At 36.9% G+C, this 14,659-nt stretch overlaps 3 protein-coding genes across 4 annotated transcripts in view; 2 read left to right on the plus strand and 1 right to left on the minus strand.

Annotated features, from left to right (window-relative positions):
* LOC127436671 (coiled-coil domain-containing protein 3-like) overlaps positions 1-14,659 on the minus strand; it is a 99,252-nt gene that overhangs the window by 4,338 nt on the left and 80,255 nt on the right. The window lies entirely within an intron of this gene.
* LOC127436669 (cell division cycle protein 123 homolog) lies at positions 8-5,885 on the plus strand. The gene is made up of 13 exons (XM_051690960.1): positions 8-137; positions 1,199-1,270; positions 1,355-1,415; positions 1,498-1,530; positions 1,626-1,721; positions 1,816-1,922; positions 2,077-2,125; positions 3,672-3,747; positions 3,950-4,072; positions 4,164-4,192; positions 4,379-4,507; positions 4,636-4,773; positions 4,903-5,885. Exons 1-13 carry the CDS (start codon positions 64-66, stop codon positions 4,960-4,962), a joined length of 1,047 nt encoding a protein of 348 aa, XP_051546920.1. The 5' UTR covers positions 8-63; the 3' UTR covers positions 4,963-5,885.
* LOC127436661 (calcium/calmodulin-dependent protein kinase type 1D-like) overlaps positions 8,908-14,659 on the plus strand; it is a 70,915-nt gene continuing 65,163 nt past the window's right edge. The window contains exon 1 of the mRNA XM_051690947.1: positions 8,908-9,327. Coding sequence (XP_051546907.1) covers positions 9,230-9,327 — 98 coding nt within the window. The 5' untranslated portion in view covers positions 8,908-9,229. The remainder of the gene's footprint in view (positions 9,328-14,659) is intronic.

Here is a 14,659-nt window from a genome sequence, read left to right on the forward strand (position 1 = left end):
ACCGTTATTGTTGGTACTGTCGTCAGCCCGGAATGTTTTTGAGGTCGCGCGAAGATTTACAGCATGAAGAAAGAACAGGTTGTCAACTGTCAGTTCTCTGTTTGGTATCCTTTATTCAAGAAACACACTATAAAGAGGTAAGAAGGTTATTTCTACTACCTGAGAATATATATTTATCCTGACTTATAGGAAAACTCACAAAGATAAAAAAAAACGAGTGTACTGTTGTTGCCAAGAACTCCCAAAAGTAGGCTACCATGATGTTTTGGACGTATACAATAATAGTACCATGATTATTTTGGACTTGTACAATGGTAATACCATGGTATTCTTTGAAGTACCTTGGGATACCATGTTAATACCACGGTAATCACTCTGTACCCACAAACCTTCTGTATCACAAAAAGTGACGTTGTACCATGTATCACTACAGTACTTTAAACAGAAAACAGCTAGTATTAGCCAAAGTATCAGTAAACATGTACATCAGATGCTGATATCTGAAATTATTTGGATATTAAATGGATAGTTCACCCAAAAATTAAAATTCTCTTATCAGTTACTCACTTTCATACCAGAAGAGTATGTCTTTCTATCTTCTGCTGAACATAAACAAAGATTGTTAGAAAAAATATCTCATCCCTGTAGGTTCATAACATGCAAGTGAATGGTGGCCAGAACTTTGAAGCTCCTAAAAGCACATAAAGGCATCATAAAAGTAATCCATTGGACTGCAGTAGTTAAATCTATGTCTTCAGAAGTGATATGATAGGTGTTGTTGAGAAACCGATCAATATTTACATCCTATTTCTATAAATCTCCACTTTCACATTCTTCTTCTTTTGTTTTTGGCGACTGGCATTCTTTGTGCATAACGCCACCTTCTGTGCAGGGATGAAAATTGATAGTGAAAAATGACTATAAAGCTGAGATATTCTTCTAAAAATCTTTGTTTATGTTCAGCAGTAGAAAGAAAGTTATACACATCTGGGATGGCATGAGGGTGAGTAAATAATTAGAGAATTTTAAATTTTGGTTGAACTATCCCTTTAAGGTGTACATCAATAACTGATAGCATTGAGGTAAAACGCGTCTAATTTTAAGGAGATACAAAATTTTGTATCTTTTGATTTTGTTATTTTGGAACAGAGCTGTTGTAATGAAATCTCTTTTGATGGTTGTTTTTGTCTTTTTCTAGCTCGATTCTACCCATACCTCAAAATGTAATCGACTACTTATTAGACGACGGGACACTTGTTGTTTCTGGCAGGTAAGATTGTGGCAAACATTTGGTATTGAACAAAATATTTGGCCTACATATTGAATGCTTTTGTCTGATTGGCTCTTTTCATAGTGAGAACAGCAATCAACACACACAGGCCACCAATAGTGATTCCGATGAGGAGGACATTCAGGTATTTGTGCGCTAAGACATTCAGTCATCTCTTTAACACTTGCAGTTATCAATGTTACCTAATGCCATTCTGTGTTTTCCAGTGGACTGATGATGAAACCACAACAACAGTTATGGTGAGGTGATGTCCTGAGCTAATCTATGGGTATTTAAATGTGCTGTTGTGATATACAACAGGTAGTAAAGGGTAGGTTGTGTGAATATTTTGCAGGCCCCAGAATTTCCAGAGTTCAGTATAAAGGTCCAGGAGGCAATAAATGTTCTGGGTGGGCGCGTCTTTCCGAAACTGAACTGGAGTGCCCCTCGAGTGAGAACACCACACAGCCATGCTCTATAAACATAGAGATGTATAATACTTACCCTTTACCTTGTCTTTCTCTACCCTCTACCTTTCCTATCAGGACGCCAACTGGATTGCCTTGAACAGTTCCTTACAGTGTCAGAGTCTAAGTGATATCTTCCTTCTTTTTAAAAGTTCAGATTTCATCACACATGACCTTACACAACCGTAAGTGTCAAAGGCAACATTTCTGACCTGTCATACATGTTTATTATGATGCAAACATGTGTATCACTCATGCTCCATGTGACTCTGTGTTGTTTTACCTCAAGAAAGCCTATATAACAGGTCTGTGCAAGTAACTACATCCCTCTTGTTTCAGGTTCCTTCACTGTAGTGATGATTCTCCAAACCCAACTATAAACTATGAGGTATATAGCATACACAATGTACATGTATGTGTGTATATACAGTATATGTATATATGCATATACTGTATATGTGTGTGTGTGTGTGTAATATATATATATATATATATATATATATATATATATATATACACACACACACAGGCGGCCAAAAGTTTGGAGTAATATACAGATTTTGCTGTTTGGAAGGAAATTGGTACTTTAATTCACCAAAGTGGCATTCAGCTGATCACAAAGTATAGTCAGGACATTACTGATGTAAAAAAAACAGCACCATCACTATTTGAAAAAAGTCATTTTTGATCAAATCAAGACAGGCCCCATTTCCAGCAGTCATCACACCAACACCTTATCCTTGAGTAATCATGCTAAATTGCTAATTTAGTACTAGAAAATCACATGTCATTATATCAAACACAGCTGAAAGCTATTTGGTTCATTAAATGAAGCTTAACATTGTGTTTGTTTTTGAGTTGCCACAGTATGCAATAGACTGGCATGTCTCAAGGTCAATATTAGGTTATAAATGGCAAAAAAGAAACAGCTTTCTCTAGAAACTTGTCAGTCACTCTTTGTTTTGAGGAATGAAGGCTATACAATGCTTGAAATTGCCATAAAACTGAAGATTTCATACAAAGGTGTACACTACAGTCTTCAAAGACAAAGGACAACTGGCTCTAATGAGGACAGAAAGTGATGTGGAAGGCCAGATGTACAACTAAACAAGAGGATAAGTACATCAGAGTCTCTAGTTTGAGAAATAGACGCCTCACATGTCCTCAGCTGACAGCTTCATTGAATTCTACCCGCTCAACACCAGTTTCATGTACAACAGTAAAGAGAAGACTCAGGGGTGCAGGCCTTATGGGAAGAATTGCAAAGAAAAAGCCACTTTTGAAACAGAAAAACAAAAAAAAAAAGGTTAGAGTGGGCAAAGAAACACAGACATTGAACAACAGATAATTGGAAAAGAGTGTTATGGATCTTAACTCCATTGAGCTTCTGTGGGATCAGCTAGACTGTAAGGTACGTGAGAAGTGCCCAACAAGACAGCCACATCTATGGCAAGTGCTACAGGAAGCGTGGGGTGAAATGTCACCTGAGTATCTGGACAAACTGACAGCTAGAATGCCAAGGATCTGCAAAGCTTTCATTGCTGCACGTGGAGGATTTTTTGATGAGAACTCTTTGAAGTAGTTTAAGTTTTGAATTTTTTTTTCAAATTGTAATAGTAATTTTTCACGTTATTAATGTCCTGACTATACTTTGGTGAATAAAAGTACCAATTTCCTTCCGAATCAGCTAAATCTGTACATTATTCTAAACTTTTGGCCGCCAGTGTATATATATATATATATATATATATGTGTGTGCGTGTGTGTGTGTGCGTGTGTGTACAGAATCTATTTATATATACTATATATACAGTATATTTTATATATATTTTATATACACATATATACATATTGTACTGTATATATGTACATGTAAATGTATGTATATATATGTGTGTATACCTTATTTTCTCTATGGCATTTATTTTGTGTAGTTGGTATTAAGAAAATGGAGTGAGCTCATTCCAGGAGGAGAATTTCGCTGCTTTGTGAAGGAAAACAAACTCATAGGTATGACAATTCTGTATGTGTGGACGATCTGTTCTAAATGTAACACAGATGTGTATCATGACGTATTGCAATGATTTGTACGGTGAAGGTTTCAAACACAATGCATTGTAGCTTTGACCTAGCACTTCTCTGGCACATTTTATCATGTGCAAAGCTAAAGATCTGATTTTCACTCAATACTGAGATTAGGCCTGTTTTTTAGCAATCTGTCAGAGAGATTACACACAACATTACCAGCACATCGCCAAACAGGAGGCCAGCATCTCCTCATCTATACTGCAGTTCTTCAGGGACCACATTCAATATCAGTTCCCAGACGAGGACTGTAAGTTTATTTCAATGAAGGTAAAAGATATTTATTTATGATTATACTGTATATGGGCACTAACTCTACTTTATACTGTTTCTTTTTTCAGTTGTCCTGGATGTTTACAGAGACAGCTCAGTAAGGTTTTTATAAATGTATCACTATAAGGATTTATCCATCCTATAAAAAGTTATTATTTTCAAATGTAATTCAAATGCAAACCAGTTGTTGTAAATTTTGTGTTGAATTATAGAATAGTATCTTGAAACTCAAAGCACATAGCTTGTTGCAACTCATGTGTATGAAACATGTTGTTTTTTATAGGGACGTGTATGGTTGATTGACTTCAACCCTTTCGGTGAGGTCACAGACTCTTTGCTCTTCACGTGGGAGGAGCTAACCTCTGGGAATAATCTCACAGCCAATCAGGCACAGGCAGAGACAGCACAGCAAGTATGCCGTACTTGCATCAAAACATATTTAACCTAACACTCTGTTATAATGCAGTACCAGTCTTGTAAATAAATACAGTTGTACACTGTGGATGGCTTACATACTGGTTTTTTTATTTTTTTTATTAGGATAGACCTGCCTTCCGGTCTACCACCAGTGAAGTCACGGTGCAGCCCAGCCCGTGTCTGTCCTACCGAATCCCACGAGACTTTCTAGATCTCACCACTGGAGAAGACGCATATAAACTCATTGATTTTCTTAAGCTGGTGAGTGAAATGGGAAAGAAGAACAGCCTACTAAGATAGGAGGAGAAAACTAATTTGACTGCACTTTGAAAGCGACAAGGAAACAATGTATCTGAATTATATTGTATTCCTTTTCTTCTGTAATTGCAGAAGAGGAGTCAGCAGGAGGAAGAGGAGTCTAAAGAAGAAGGGGCGGTGCCTCAAATGTAGATGAGCAGGGATGTTGCATCAGTAGTTAACCCAAAAATCTATCATCATTTACTCAAGGGTTTTGTTCCATAACCTTATGAGTTTCTTTTTTCTATGGAAGGCAACAGGAGATTTTAGGCAGGATGTTTTATAGGCCTCCGTTACCATTCACTTTCATTGTATGGAAAAAAAGATGTAATGAAAGTGAATGGTGACTGAGGTTAACATTGTGTCTAACATCTTATTTTGTGTTCAACTGAGGAAAGAAAGTCATACGGTGTGGAGCAACATGAGGATGAGTAAATGAATACAGCATTTTTATTTTTAACTATCCATTATATTTTAATCCTGTTGTTGGATATCTGTCTGCCTCATTGTTTTTGTTCCAAGTTCTAACAAATCTGCCAGTTGTTTTTAAAGTGTAGTGTATTTGATTAGAGTTGGAAGTTGGAACAAAACTGTGCAGGAAAGTACATCTTTACAAGCAGGATTGAGCACTCTTGCTGTATATAATGGGTTGGGTGTAGTGGAAGACCAGTGAATTCTCTGTCAAATGCTCAGCAGGTTTATTCACACCTCTGTGTTGCAGAAGTCATTTTTATGTTTTCTGTCCACAATAGAGCTCACACACCTAATAAATTCAAAGTTCGATGCATTCAGAACTGTGCTAGGAAATGAAAAATAATGTGTTTAAAACTTGAAAAAGACTATGTTTCTGTATCAATAATGCAAAACAAAAAAATGGAAATATAATTATACATAAAGCACTTTTTTTCATCATCCATATAAGGTTAGGAAATACCAAATAACTTTTCAAAGTGCAATACGTTCAAAGCTGTGCATGGAAACAATAAATAATGTGTAAAAAAAATGAAAAAGACAGTTTCTGTAGTAATGATGCTAAATAAAAATTGGAAATATAATAAAACAGAAAGCACTTTTTTCATCACTCACATGAGGACGCCAAATACCAAATAACTTTTGAATGCTGAACAGTAATTTGGGAGAAAAGTCATTCAGTTCTCGCCAAGTGAACATTTGCCATATTTTTCTTAACAAAATACAATGGATAACTTGATTAGGTTCTCTTTGTTTGGTGGGGTTTTTTGCACCCAAATGGACCGTGGACCCTTTTTACAGACTTAGAAGATATGTTTTCACCTTTATTTTATATATATTTATAGATAGATAGATAGATCAATACATTTATGTTATACTACCCTGGCATTCCTTTAACAAAACTAGTCATCACTACTGCAATACCATTTCAAATAAAGGTGCTGAGGGAGTGACAGTAAATCTCTCTCTCTCTCTCTCTCTCTCTCTCTCTTCTGACTGTTGTAATTCATCTCTCTCTATTTTTGTCCCACTTTTAGAAAGTTGTTGAAACATAATTGTGGATTATTTATTTTGCAATTGGAGCAAATAGGAATGCAAAAATAAGTCTTTGCTATGGTCTCTCACTTACACTGGCGGCCAAAAGTTTGGAATAATGTACAGATTTTGCTCGTATGGAAAGAAATTGGTACTTTTATTCACCAAAGTGGCATTTATAGTCAGGACATTAATAACGTGAAACATTACTATTACAATTTAAAAAAAAAAAAAATCAGAACTTCTTAAACTACTTCAAAGAGTTCTCATCAAAAAATCCTCCACGTGCAGCAATGACAGCTTTGCAGATCCTTGGCATTCTAGCTGTCAGTTTGTCCAGATACTCAGGTGACATTTCACCCCACGCTTCCTGTAGCACTTGCCATAGATGTGGCTGTCTTGTCGGGCATTTCTCACGCACCTTACAGTCTAGCTGATCCCACAAAAGCTCAATGGGGTTAAGATCCATAACACTCTTTTCCAATTATCTGTTGTCCCACTCTAACCTTTTCTTTTTGTTTTTCTGTTTCAAAAGTGGCTTTTTCTTTGCAATTCTTCCCATAAGGCCTGCACCCCTGAGTCTTCTCTTTACTGTTGTACATGAAACTGGTGTTGGGCGGGTAGAATTCAATGAAGCTGTCAGCTGAGGACATGTGAGGCGTCTATTTCTCAAACTAGAGACTCTGATGTACTTATCCTCTTGTTTAGTTGTACATCTGGCCTTCCACATCTTTTTCTGTCCTTGTTAGAGCCAGTTATCCTTTGTCTTTGAAGACTGTAGTACACATTTGCATGAAATCTTCAGTTTTTTGGCAATTTAAAGAATTGTATAGCCTTCATTCCTCAAAACAATGATTGACTGATGAGTTTCTAGAGAAAGCTGTTTTTTTGACATTTTTGACCTAATATTGACCTTAAGACATGCCGGTCTATTGCATACTGTGGCAACTCAAAAATAAACACAAAGACAATGTTAAGCTTCATTTAATGAGCCAAATAGCTTTTAGCTGTGTTTGATATAATGACAAGTGATTTTCTAGAATCAAATTATCAATTTAGCATGATTACTCAAGGATAAGGTGTTGGAGTGATGGCTGCTGGAAATGACTTTTTTCAAATAGTGATGGTGCTGTTTTTTACATCAGTAATGTCCTGACTATACTTTGTGATCAGTTGAATGACACTTTGGTGAATTAAAGTACCAATTTTCTTCCAAAACAGCAAAATCTGTATATTATTCCAAACTTTTGACCACTAGTGTGCCTCTATAGAAGCTTACAAAAGGGTCCATTTAATTAACTATTTACATATTAGTATGACATTTTGTAAAATCTTTGAAATGTAGTTATTTGAAATTGCAACTGCTATAATATCGTAGGCTCATTTTATATAAGACATTTTGTAGTCTAAATATTAACTAAGAAACTACTTATTAACACCTGCCATATTAACAAATACCTGTGGACAACAGGTTGTCTGTGATTGCTGGATAGCATCATTTGGAATGCTTTTCTAATAGCTGAAAACACAGATTGAGTGAATTATAGAAGATTCCAAGGAAGAATCATCTTAAAGGGAATTTTTTTTTATTTTTTTTTTATGTATTTCAGAGGGGATTGGTGATGACGGACTCTGACAAATCAAACTGCTTAGACTTGCTGACTCAGAACTGGTAAAGAGAGAAAGAGGATGAGAGAGAGACAGAATGCAAAAGGCAGGGACAGATTTTCCTGAGCCGGGAAACTGCAATGGTTTGCAACTGGAATACTCATGAGAGGGTGAAGTAAAGCAGAGAAGCTGACTGATGCACACACACACGTGTAAAGCAAGCCTATTTTTAAAATTATGGGCTCACTGATGCTCTTAGAATGTAATATTTTTTTACAGGGATAATTCACCCAAAATGAACATTCTGTTATTATTTACTCACTGTAATGTTGTTAAAAACCTATATGACTCTTTCTTTATTCCGTAGAGCAAAAAAGGACAAAAAGTCTAGTCTTCAGACATCAATCTTTTCCACTGCATGAAAAGAGATGCAATGTGAATGGTGACTGAGGTTGTCAGTACCTTACACTCTACCTAATTATTTAATGTACCATGAAAAAAAAAAAAAAAAAAAGGTCAAACAGGTTTGGAACAACATGCGGGAGTAAATGACAAACTATACCTTAACATTTTATTAAAATGACAGGCACAGTTTCAATTCAGTGGAGGTTTACATTGAGGGGAAGGATCTGCATTCTCAACAGTGATTCCACAACCTCTCCTCCACGTGCCACAAAGAATCTTTATTAATCTGGCAACTTCATTAGTTATACTGCATCCTGAGAATTGTTACAGTCCTGAAATAATTTATTTGAATGGATGCTTGCCTTACATATTAGTCTTGAGAATGCTTTTGGTGCAATGCGAATATTCCACATTGCCACAAGGTCTCTCCTGCTCTCCTCATGAATTTGCTCTTTGTCAGGTCGCGCGGTGAGAAGCAAAGCATCCTCCTCCTCCTCCTCCTCCTCCTCTCTCTCTCTCTCTCTCTCTCTCTCTCTCTCTCTCTCTCTCTCTCTCTCATCATTGCCATAACAACGGATGCGTTGCATCAATCTGCGCGGGATCAGCGTTCAGCAGTCGACCAGTGCTGTTAAGACGCCGCAAAGGAAACACGCGCGCACACGCACGCGCCACTCTGAACTGTTTACGTCAAACCGTTTAAGACGCTACCTTCAGGGAAATCAGAGCGCACGCGGGAGACCCTCAGTAGGGTTATTCTGTAACGGTACGAGCGGAGAGGAAAAGAGAAAGCAGGAAGTGCCGCGTGGGAAAGCTGGGGAAGATCTCCGGGGATCGCCTTATCTCCAGCGCGCGTTCACTTCTCCATCTAGGGTCCTCCACGGTTTGGGTCTTGTTTTCGGCCATGGCTCGGGAGAACGGAGAGGCCGGCGGAGAGTGCTCGTGGAAGAAGCAGGTCGATGATATCAAGGAGATGTTTGAGTTCAAGGAGGTGCTCGGGACGTGAGTAACTTTGTTTTGGTTTTGACATATGGCAGTGACTGTCAGTAAACCGTTACGGAAATGTATCATGGCAACCATAGTTTCCTCTAAATGCCATAATTACTGCAAATACTGTAATGTAATGAATAAATAAGGTTCTAATGTATTAATATCTTCTTCAAATAGAGTGATCAGAATCATTCTGTCATTATTATGTTTCTTGATGACAGTGGTGACTAGACAATAACTGTAGTAACTGTAGTATTTTGGTAGGAACTATGGTTACCAAGGTAAATAGTGTGTAGGCTAATCAGCAAGATGTGATATCCAGTGTAAATGTCCATGTGTAACCAGCACAGATCATTTTCCTCTTGTTTGTTGGTAAACAAAGAATTCATAAACAGCAACATCATCAAACAAACGTAATGCTGATTTATGCCTACCCTTTATCTCTACGTATAAGAGGAACAATACTATTCTGATGGTGATTTAATTCTTATTCAAGCCTTCTCTAAAAGCAGAAAAGGAGTGTGCACTCACAAATAGTGTTTTTGGTGTCCAGCCCTCTGGCTATTGTTGTGCTTTGGGTTAATGGAGAATTTCTAATGAGTTATTTTGTGCTTATTTTGGAACCATGGTCCTCACTCAATATATAAACACCCCTTTTTGTTTTATGCATAAAAGAGCATGGCAGTTTCTGTCGCCCAGCATGCAATGCTTTTGCAGCTGTTGTGGTCATGCACATGTAACAGTGTGTTTGTGGTAAACAGTAGGACTGTCTCCCTCTCTGCAGCCACTTGCATCATCATGTTGGTGCGTGTTTTTATTCACCACACATTACTGCTCATGGACCTAAAGACAAACCTATGTGCATCTACTATAGCTACATAGATGTGGTGTACAGATGCACTGTTGTTGTTCTTGTGCATTCTTGAAGGGCTGTATAGTGTGTATTCTATTTGTGCTGCGGCAGGCTGTCCCGGTCACTTTGACTGCAGTAATTTAATCCCTGTGTGCTAACTGGGGGAGAGTCGGATTAACCAGGTTGGATTATAGCACTGGAGGAAGACAGGCCTTAAATAGATTGCCTCCAAATTTTGTAATGCACTGTCTGAAAGGTTTACTTAACAAGCGTGGTAATACTGTATGGTACAGCAACTTTACACTATTAGAGTGCATGTTAAACATATTGCATGTTAATGTAATTAAATGCAATAGTATTAACAATGTGTTACAAGCTATACAATTGCATGTAATTACTCAGTAATTACAACTGGAACATGAACATTGTAATGTCAAGTGATGTAATGTAAACCATGTACAAAACTATGCCAAGTAATAAAAAATACAATCCAGACTACATAAAATGAAGGTTCACTTGCAAAGAGGAAAAGGGTAATTCTCACAAAACCTGTCAAGAAAATGTCCTGGTCATATTTAACCGCAAATCAATAAAAAAAAAATTAAAACATATATATATATATATATATATATATATATATATATATATATATATATATATATATATATATATGACATACATTTAAAAAATATATTTTAGCCTATTTTTAAGATTTACGCATTTCATTTTCATGAAAAAATAACGTCAAATTAAATTGTGTCATTTTAATAAAATTACATGACTAAAACGTTGTTTTTTGAATTTTGTTATTAAATTGAAATGAGTAAATCTTAAATGTTTTGAAAATGAAGCTGTATTTAGGACCATCATTTTTTTTTTTTTGCATTGTGATATTATTGTTAGCATGTTACCTTCCCAATCGTCATTAACATAATGTGTCCAGATGTTTTACTTTTACTATTCCGATTGTTTTCTATGATGATTATCATTACCGTTACACAGTCTTGCTTTTACTGTACGGTGAAAAGATGCTGTTGTACAATGATACTGCTTTTCAAAAATGAAAGGCAGTAAGTACCAAGGGAGAACTACTGTGATGTATAAATACACAACAAATTAAACACGTAACTATTTAAATAATATATATGTATATATTTTTTTTGTTTTTTTTGTTTGTTTTACAGTGCGGTTATAAGACTATCATAATGACATTTTTTTGTGTGTGTTGCAGTATTGAGAATTGTGGATAAAATGTGGTAACAGTCATGAAAATAATATCTGACAAGCCTGAAAAATAGGCTTAATTTTCTTTATGCAAAATTTTATGTCTTATTTTGATTTAGAAGGAAAATAGAGCCAGGGCATTTTCTTGACATGTTTCATAAGAATCACCCATAAACATGGTTTGTGCCAACTTGATGTCTAATTGAAAATCTGGGCCCTGTCAAGTTGAGAATCACTGAAATATTCAGTTCCGTTTACTAGGTAATTTTGACCACCAAATTTGGACATTAGGCTTGGATTTTTGCACATGTGAGTTTGTATGTTTTGTAATGAAAGCACTCTGTGTCTGTAAGTACACATGGAAATCCTTCCCATCTATTAAACCTCTTATTAGGTGGATCTGAGTTCAGTGCAAAGACACTGCCGTCATAGCAACCTAATAGACAGGAGTCATGGCAACTCCATCTGGCCCGTTCAAGCACACCATTAAGCGGGTCTCACCGATCTTCATTTCCCCCCTTATAAAAACCACTGCTGTCGCCTACGCTCAGTCACACGCAGATTTCATTTTTCCTCCCACAGGCTTCCAACCGGTCATTATAAACCAGTACACAGTATGCCTGATCTTTAAAGTACTCACAGTTTATTGTTCTTGCTAGATTTCCTTTGGAACCATTGATTATTGATTCTTCCTAAAATGGCATGGAAATGCTTCAGCATGTTGAAACCCTGAAAGGTCGGTCTATCCTGGGTTTTTCATGCGAGTGGTATTATTACCGCCCATATTCTTGACAGATATGTCAAATTCAACTGTTGTGTTCCATAGGGGCAGTTTTCTAAAGCTGGTTGTTTTCAGAAATGCTCAGAGACCTTCAGTGTTTCACATCCTCTCCTGGCCATCTTGCACTTTGAGCCACATGAATCATTCAGTTCCAGCTTGTTTGGCCCTGAATGACCACATAGGACATTTCCCCCACACCCTACACTTTCCTTTTCTAGCTTTCATTCTCTCTGTTTGTGTATTCCACCGCTACATCACTGCCTGATTACTCATATCTTTTAACATTTTAACCAGCCTGATCTCATGAAAATTGCGTGACTGTGGCAACAATTTTGCAAAATTATTACATGGTTCCTTATGTGAATAGTAGCAGTTCCAAGGTGAAATGTCCACTGTGTGGCACTAAAAGCGAGTAAAATTTTCTCCCAAACAGATGAGGTTTTTAAGGTTAAGGCTCTATCCTGTTTTAAATCAACAAAAGAGACGTCCCTGCCCTTAACCTTAAACCTTAATCTAAACTATAGTGTCATAAAAGCAAATGTGGAGAGAAAAACACAATTGCTGAAGCACCCACGTTATTTTGTGGTGCTTCTTTGACACTTTCTGCTCATGTGTCACTTTGAATGCTCTTCAGGGCTCGTACCAGGTTCATCTGCTTTTCAATAAGCTTATAAAAGTGGTTGGTAATCTAATGCAAATGTTAAAATGTATCACCTTTCAAGTCATGCGCTATTTTAAAAGTATTTTGATGTCGTAAAATAGCAATATGTGAGGAACCGAGTGAAAAGCAAGTGTTTATGAACTGATAATCTGCAGTTTTACTCATGATTTGTGTAAAGAGGAATGAACTCGTTGCTGTAGCACCTCTAGTGTTCATTTCACTAGGAAACTGCCGCGATACGTAGAACGAGGCACATAAAAATAATTTATCAAAAATTAAGGTTTAGTATTAACTTAAATACAGCTTAACTTGTATTAAACCCAAAATATCTCTTTAAGGACATGAGAATTGACCCTTCGCTAAGCCCCACCTTAAAAGACTTCCTGACCAATCCTGTCTTAGCAACTGTTACCCTGCCGCCATTACTCTGACATGCGTTTGCTATTTTTACAATGACAGCCTATGGGAGTCTATCTGGAGAAGAGCATGTTATGGATTAAACTGTGTCAGCCCTCATTCCCAAATGAACATATAACATCTGCAACGACATATACATTTTCTCCAGGTTAAATTAAAGTTAATAACTGAACGTTAATACACTTGTGTATTGAATCATGTCATAGTAAAAGCGATAGTAAATAAACAGTTCACAGCATCAAAATGAGTGTGTTATGAGATGTTATAAAAAGCTCTGTTCACTTACACTTGTTATTAGATGTGTAATCACTATTAAATTAAGATTTTCTCTTTTCAAGTGACTGTAATAATCGTTTGCCTCGATTCTGATTCAGTCTCCACAGTTTTTAATCAAATTACTGTGTAATTTAACAATTTATTCTTACAAAAAACTTCAGATAAATATGCATTACAATGTCATTCTTCATACCGGCCCACCTAAAAATATGATCCATTCCATTTATGCCAAAAACCACATCCTACATGGCAATCTCCCATTCATTCCAATGGGGAGTTCTGCAGAGCTTGTCAGAGCGAGCAACTGTAACCAAGGGGGGCGGAGCTTAGCAAAGGGTCAATTCAGTGTTGTGTTTCATCTGTATGTGCTTTTAGTGTGTGTGTGTGTAGTGTACACCCCCAATGTTGTGCTTGAAACTGAATTATTCAGTATGTGAAGCGCCCAGAGGCCACACAATGTCATGTGATCACTCAACAGGTGTGCAGATGCCAGGTACAACATGCTACTGTTAGAAAACTCCCGGAGCCATAATCTAAACCACACGCGCAGTGCACCAGGTGAGGTGACTCGAGAGGAGAGAAAGGAAAGGCTGAAGAGAGATAAAAAAGACAGGAAACATTGAGGCCATGAAGCCCTTAATTGCCTGCTCCACTTTCAGCCTCATGCTCCTGGCTTTGTCCTCTATTTAAGAATGTCTCTCTCTCTCCATCACATCCCTCTGTTTCTCCATCTCTCTTCACTGTACTCTATTAAAGTGACTTTTGCATGGCAAGCCATAGTTTTAAAAAGTGATTTTATTATACAATCATTGTCACAGTTACTCACTGCGCACTGTTGCAGAGGGAATCCTGACAGGTTTGCTGTTTGGGAAATCTCTTAAAGGAATAGTTCACCCAAAAATGTAACTTCTGTAATCATTTATGCACCCTCATGTTGTGTGACTTACTTTCTTCCATAGAACACAGAAGGAGAATGTTAGGCAGAATGCTAGTCTCAGTCGCCATTTGCTTAAGTTATATCCTTTTTTCCATACAATGAAAGTATATGGTGACTGAGGTTAACTTCATCTTTTGTGTTCCATGGTAGAAAGTGATACGGGATTGGAAAGACTTGAGGGTGATTAAATGATTA

This window comes from Myxocyprinus asiaticus, chromosome 47, assembly GCF_019703515.2.
Source record: "Myxocyprinus asiaticus isolate MX2 ecotype Aquarium Trade chromosome 47, UBuf_Myxa_2, whole genome shotgun sequence".
Lineage (NCBI taxonomy): Eukaryota > Metazoa > Chordata > Actinopteri > Cypriniformes > Catostomidae > Myxocyprinus > Myxocyprinus asiaticus.